At 36.3% G+C, this 7256-nt stretch overlaps 1 protein-coding gene across 1 annotated transcript in view; it reads left to right on the plus strand.

The window, feature by feature from the left end:
* The window catches only part of SLC25A21 (solute carrier family 25 member 21), a 252422-nt gene extending 245491 nt beyond the window's left edge, over nucleotides 1-6931 (plus strand). The window contains exons 8-10 of the mRNA XM_040557950.1: nucleotides 3242-3423; nucleotides 4236-4288; nucleotides 6790-6931. Of these exons, the coding sequence (XP_040413884.1) occupies nucleotides 3242-3423; nucleotides 4236-4288; nucleotides 6790-6860 (306 nt within the window). The 3' untranslated portion in view covers nucleotides 6861-6931. The remainder of the gene's footprint in view (nucleotides 1-3241; nucleotides 3424-4235; nucleotides 4289-6789) is intronic.
* The last annotated feature ends 325 nt before the right edge of the window (nucleotides 6932-7256 follow it).

The following is a 7256-nucleotide window of genomic DNA, read 5'->3' on the forward strand; positions in this document are numbered from 1 at the left end:
ACATGGGTGTGCATGTGATAGATTTAGGGTTAGAATTTTCTGTTGCTAGAAATCACGGAATATAAAAGAAAGAATTAAGTAGCATGTGATTTAAGATTTAAATTTACAAAGTCTCTGCTTATTTCAAAGTGTTATAATAGGAGTAATGAAATATAAAAAACAGAGATATAATATCTCAAAATTTCTTCTTCCAAACAAAGTAGGGAAATGCAGTGAGGCATGCATAGATATGGCATTTATTAGTGATGCCTACTTCTCTATTTTTGATGGCTGGTTATGCTCACAGGGCAAGGACTCAAGTGTGTAGGAAATGTGATTGTGAAGAACATGCTAAAAAGGTAAGAGGATCAGAGATTGCATTATCCAACCACAACAAAGTTATTCCATTAGGAAAAAGCAAACTGGTTGTTCATTTCCATGAGGTATACTGTACTGTGGTGTGTCACCATCTAAAATTGTGCTTCTGTTGTACTTCATATTCTACTCATACTACAGAAAAATTACTTTTGCCTAAAAACAAAATTATTTATTTTTTCCTCTAGTTCTGTCACTTATGAAAGCAAGGGAAGATTGTCAGAATATTTTTCTTTAATGTACCAAATATTTAATATTCAGTTGGTAAACTGCATGGTGCAGAAGTTAGTGACAATACCATGATGATAATCGCCTCTGCTAGCCAGTTGCAGTGATAGCGCTAAGCAGATACATTTACCTTTACCTCATGTCTCCTTTCACAGGGTCCTAGACTGCTAGGAATATTTTGGAATCTGCCAATGGGATAGGAAAAGGGTCGATTTTAGTGTAAAAAGAAAGACAGTGTTTCATGATTGCACCAGCTTGCAACTACATGATAGACAGCCGATGTTCTTTTGTCCATGTAAGCTTTGTAGACACAGACTATAAAGTATATTTGAAAGTGTTTTTTTTTTTTACACTTGAAAGCGGTAGCACATAAAAAAGCAACTACTCTGTGCTTTTAGGAAAAAAAATAAAAACTTTTAAATTATTTTAACAGCTAAATTTATTTGGAATCCATTGTGTGAATGAAGTAATCTGAATATTACAGTGATGAATGCCATAGAAAACCTTTCTTATGAGATATGTCATAAAAAATTCAGGTTATATAGCAAAGCTAGTGTAAACCACAGCACATTAGGTTATAATCCAGTTTCGTGAATACTCAAAATCCCTTCCAACTTTTTCTATGTCACAAATACTGGAATAGAAATAAAGCAATTTGTTTTCATTTCCCGTTAGTTACAGTGGTGCAGTGTCAGGTTTCAAAAGAGGCTCACTTGACTGGACACTCCACCGTATCCCATACTCTGTGGCACTGCCAGTCACAAAGCAGGCAATGCTGGCATTGGGAATTCAGCAAAATATGAAGATGTTCAAATATAAGGGATTTGCCAGAAACAGCAATGCTTGAAATTCCATGTTGAAAAAATAATACTTTTGCCTGACATGTATTGCCTAGCCCAGAGGGCAGCCCACTGTACTTGGCACTACTGAAGAGGTGTCCTTGTGCTTGAATAAGATATTTCAGATCATTCTAGACTATGAGAAGTCAACCTGGCAGTGGCAGCCTCCTCAGTGCTGCCTGGTTTGAGGAGGCAAATGCAACCTTAGTGCCAGGTGTGGGTGTGATCATACAGCTGCTGCCCAGAGCGGCGTGGGTACCACACTGGAAAGGGGCTGGCGCACTGCTGCACCTGGGTTTCAAAAGGGGTCCTTTTTTCCTCTCTGGGTACCAGAAAAGTCAGCTTTATTTTATTTCCATTTAAACAAGTGCTACTATGTACAAAATAAACAGAAATTTGCTGCTAAGCTTTTCGTTGATAAAGTTGTACAATTCTTTATGTATCACAAGCCATTCTAATTATTAAAAGGTATTATCAGTGTTTCATGTTTTGTGAAATCAAGGTGTTGAGTTTTTCTGCAAGTAATAAAATGCTCTGTTGATTTTGACATTTCTCTCCAAACACCTGTATTGACTTCATCCAATGCATATTATGGAGGCTTTAACTTATGTTCCTTGTTGTTAATCTGGAAAGGAGACCTTCTTCATTGTTCTTTTTTTTTTTTTTTTTTCACTCAAAAATGTAAAGGTTTAGAAAACACAGAGCTCTTTCATTTTAATATTGTACTGACACTATGACACGACAAGATCATCTATTATTTTACTGATGGTTTTCTATAATTAAAGTGACTTCATAAAAAATGGAACTGCATATATAGAGTTTGATATAGTAAAAAAGGGTCATTGCTGCTGAACACTGATAGCAAAAGAAAAAAAAAAACCTATGTGCATAGGCAAGACATGGGGACACACTTTCCAGTGGTTTCCACTACTTATAGAAGTAGAAAGAGACTTGTTTCAAGAGATTTTGACTCTCAGATAACTTTAAATTCTTTGATGTCATAGAAAATGCCAAGGTAGGAGGTCTTTCTGTAAGATCAAATAAAACCCAGTCAGACTGTGAATGGGGAGTGAGCAAAAAAGTTTTTAGATGCACTACTAACCTGCTTCTAACTCTCACCCTGAACATATAGTAGGGTTCAGAAGCAATCTGTTGTGAATTCTTCAGCCAATTAGCTGAGTGACTTACCACCGTTTATAATGCACAGAACGTGGAGGCTCTCTTGCCGTTGTGCCGAGCTGGATTGTTAATAACAGGAAGCTAGCACTTCTCAGTACAGTGGATCAGCTACATGTGAAAATAAATGTAAAAAACCTGGAGGGGAATGGCAGCAGACTGAGATTAGCCTTTATTTAATTTAGCATTTGGGGGTCCAACACACAAATGAGCGTTTTAGTAGGCTTCATGGTGGAAGTTGCTGTCATTTGTAAAATATTCTGGCCAATTAGCTAATAGTGTGCTTGGATTTCTCCTGTTTTGATACAGTAATACTAAGTACATTGTGAAGCCCAATTATACAAATCATCCCCATATGCCATACCAGTCTTTCTTTATGAACTGTGTTTATAAATCCTGTGTGAGGAAATGTGTACTTCAGCAATTTAGACCATGTGTAAAAACATAGCCAATAGGATTGTCAAGAAAACAAGTTCCAGCATAGGAAATCCTAATGTGTTCCGCTAAAATAACATGAGTGTGTTGTGTTGTGTGAGTTTTCTGATTAAATGCATATTACTTTATAGTGCTTAACCTGCATAGGTCCTTCCGTTTCCCTTTTTATTCTTTCCCTTTTTATTCTTCTCTCTCTCTCTTTTTTTTAGGATCCAAATTTGGAGTTTTTAAGGAAATTTGGAATTGGTCTAGTCTCAGGAACAATAGCCTCAATTATTAACATTCCTTTTGATGTTGCAAAAAGTAGGATTCAAGGACCACAGCCAGTTCCTGGAGAGATCAAGTACAGAACCTGTTTTAAAACTATGGCAACAGTCTATAAAGAGGAAGGGTAAAACATTCTTATTTTAATAAATGTCCAGACCTCTGTTTTAGTTCATATGGGTCCATAAAACCATGTTGTTATATTTCAGATTTCACAAGGACCATTAAGCCACCCTGAACTCATGTATCAAAAGAGCACAATGTAACATTTTAAAAATGTATTTTAGAATTACAAGGAAATGTCTTCCAACTTCATGTGAACTTTCACAGAAGGCTTATGAGATGATTACTAGGTTGTCAAAATTTGTGTTCAACACATAAATGCTTTGTATATCTCATGTAATTTTGTCAACTCTTCATTTTGTAAAAGGAAAATATCTACACAAAACAGAGTATTGCCCAGTTTAACTCTACTTGTAATTAGACCTCTGCACTTTTAAAATGACTGCTGAAATAATTGAACTGGGGACAGATCCTCGTGGCAGTAACTTTTTCCAACTTTTTAAAATATTTCTCAAGTGAGGACTGAGTTGTAGCTTTGATATTCAATTATAGCAGTCATTTGTCCATGTATGCAGCTGTTGTTAACAGAGTTGTCTTGAAAGTAAAACCATCTCACTGATTAAAGTCATATTTCTGATTGGCTGGACTCACAACGTAGCTTTTGTGACTGAACATTGATTAACTTTTTCTCTTCATCTGATCTGCCTCTGTAAAATGTTAAAATCCAGATACTGCCTGCTATTGAACATGTGTAATTTCAAATAATTGCTTCTAAGTGCTCTGCCAGCATTTTAACAAACACATGCTAAAATTCCATTCTTCTTTTACAGCAAGAATATTGTTTGAAACGCTTTGTTTGTTTTTCTTCTGCTGCAGATTTCTGGCTCTGTACAAAGGCTTGGTTCCCAAGATCATGAGGCTTGGTCCAGGTAATTTTTCCTCTCATTTCTGTATTGTTTTTGTTCTTACTTTGTCTTCCTGTTTTTCAATTTCTTGACAAAATATAGTAAGCATCAAACAAATAAATGAGACACTGAACCAGAAATCATCAAAATCTCTTTCATCTTTGAATGATTTCTTTTGGTCTAAATGTGTCTAAAAAAAATCGTTTACACATACAGATGGGATGATCACAGAGCCAAGTAACTGTTTGTGAACTTACTTTATTTGTGAACAAGCCAAAGTGCATCCATGCAAGTGCCAGAGCTGTGAAACCTTTTGAAGTGTTTATTAAAGATTGTCCTATTCCCTCTAATGTAATTTTTTGCTTTCACTAGGTCTATTCTGTACCAATGTAAAGTCACCTTAAAACACAGGCTAGAGTCTTTTCAGTATAAATGCCCTCAACTAGTTGAGCCCAAGCATATCACATTCCATTTACTTTCTGCTTCCTGTGCTCTGCTTGGTCTGTAAGGAACAAACCCTAAAAGGTCAACAGCATGGGCTGGGATTCCTCCCATTACACGTCACTAGAAGGCTAAAAGGACAGGGATAGCTTCAAACGAGGTTTGTTGATTGACCCCTTCTCACCAGTTGTTACTCCAAATGGAGGAGCACAGTGGCTGAGGGCTAGACCTTCTTTGACATCTAGACTATTTTTCTCAGACTGCTTTTGATTAATGATGAAATCAAATCAGCAGGCCCTTAGACTTTGCCAGCCCACAGAGGCAGTCTGTGTCAAAAAGAGCAGATGCCCCAGTTTGAACAGTATCCCATTCCCATGAAATTGTAGTTCCAATTGTGCAAGGTGGTTTAATAGGCAAGAGCACACATGGTTAAAAGCAAGTAGGTACAGAGTCTGCTCTGAAGTATAAAGGAGGCATTAGGTTTGTCTGTAAATGTTTGCATATCCAATCCTTCTGACTAAGTGCTAGACCATGCCTGGTTATTGTGCAGGGCAAAGGAAGAAGGTGGGGAGGGGAAACAAGGCACCTAGGCATAACTCTGAAGGTAAAAGCCTTTTCCCTCAAGATCTGAAGCTACTAAATTATATACAGGACAAAGAGCAGGCAGGGCTTCACTTCCCCAGTATCCGTTAGCACAGCTGACTTTGGAATAAAACTTTTCATCTTAAAAGTGACATTGCATTCTGGCTCAAATCCAGCAAATCAGTTAAGTGTGTGCTTCATTTTAAACACTTTTATAGTTCCATTGACTAATAAGTAGATTTGGATTTCTGGTGAAACAATAAGGTAATCTTTATTGTGACTGGAAAGGTAATTCCTTCTTTCAACATGTGAATGCTTTCAGGAAAAGAGATACACAAACATCACACATTATAAGAACTGGAAGCAGCCCTGATTTGAATTCAAATCACATCTTCTAGACATTGTGACTATAATTTGTTTGTTGGTCAAAGCCTTTTGCAAACTTTTGCTCTGTCTAGTTATCTGGGAGTTACTGTTCACATAGGATTTCAAGTCTGATCATGGTTCATTAGGATAAATAACTGGGAAAACATGTGGTAGCTCTGTGTGCCTGGTTGTCTGAGCCTATCCCATCCACGTAGAAAGGTCAGACCAGTTCAGCAGAACTTATTTTTTAGAGGTGCTACTGTAACCTGCTCAGCAAGCCAACAGGCAAAGGCAAAAGGAAGAAAATAGTTGTGCCCCAATGCTGGCACCCACAAGTAGTCCAGTATAACACACTTTTGCTCCTGCAGCCTAGAAGCTGATTCTCGTTTTCATCTTCTCAGCAGCCTCTCTATATATGCTTAGTTATATATACATCTTCCAAAATGTTCCCTTCTTCAGCTCAAATAATAACTACAGCTCAGCTACAGAAGGGCTTAGTCTGGCTCACTAAGAGTAAACATCCTTTATTGCATTCAAGCTGAGATTTTGTACTGTTATCAGTTCTAGCAGATAACGCCGCTTCATCAAATCAAAACTTTGACAATGAATTCATAGCTAGGTACAGTCACAAGATTATATTCATTTCAATACCATGGTCTTCTAATTCTGTGGTAAACAAACAGCAGAAAACCTTTTGTGACTCTTACCTGGAAGTATTTTCACAACCCTCGTGATGAATTTTTGTCATTCCATCACTCAAGTTGTTCATTCATGGCCAAATCTAGCTCTAAACAACCACACAAATATACATGTGTTCACAGATGAAAAGATTCACTTGTAAAAGAACAAACACAAATGAATCTTGCAAAAATGTGAAGAAAAATATCTGAAATACACTGAGGGTGATTTTGATTTAATATAGAAGCTTTTCACATCAACTTTATGGTCTAATATCAAGCAAAATAGATAGATATGGTTCAAGAATTGGTGATTTTAATGAATTAGGGAAGTAATTAGAAATAACTGTTTTGCAAATAAGGTTTTGCCATATTCTGTCTTATACTACACATTACAAACTCTACAAAATCTGGAAAATATTGAATTTTGTATGTAGTAAATAATATCTTCTCTTCCAGGTGGCGCAGTGATGCTTTTGGTTTATGAATACGTTTATGCATGGCTTCAGGACACAATTGACTCCAAGTAGTGCTTCTGAAAAATGTACTCTTTAAAACTATATGCATTCTAAAATACATTTTAATAAAGTCAAAGTGATTCTCATTGTTATAGTTTTGAATGCCATCAGGTTATACTGATGTTATTACAGCTCAAAACAGATTTGGTCTTCAGTTCTTGATCCAAAAAAATATTTAAGCACATGCTTTCCTGTAATTGCATAAGTAAATAACAGAATTGATATTTGTAATTTCTTTTTCCGTATCAAGAGAAAATATAAAGGAGACATAGGAACAAGATAATTTTTCAAAGACAAACTTCTGGACCCTGAATTGTGCTATGTAGTCAATATATTCTTTTTTTTTTAAATTACAGTTGGAACGGCAAAATAATGACTTTCAGAGTGTTTTGAAGAAGAAAACTGTAA

The sequence above is a fragment of the Cygnus olor genome, chromosome 5, assembly GCF_009769625.2.
Source record: "Cygnus olor isolate bCygOlo1 chromosome 5, bCygOlo1.pri.v2, whole genome shotgun sequence".
NCBI lineage: Eukaryota > Metazoa > Chordata > Aves > Anseriformes > Anatidae > Cygnus > Cygnus olor.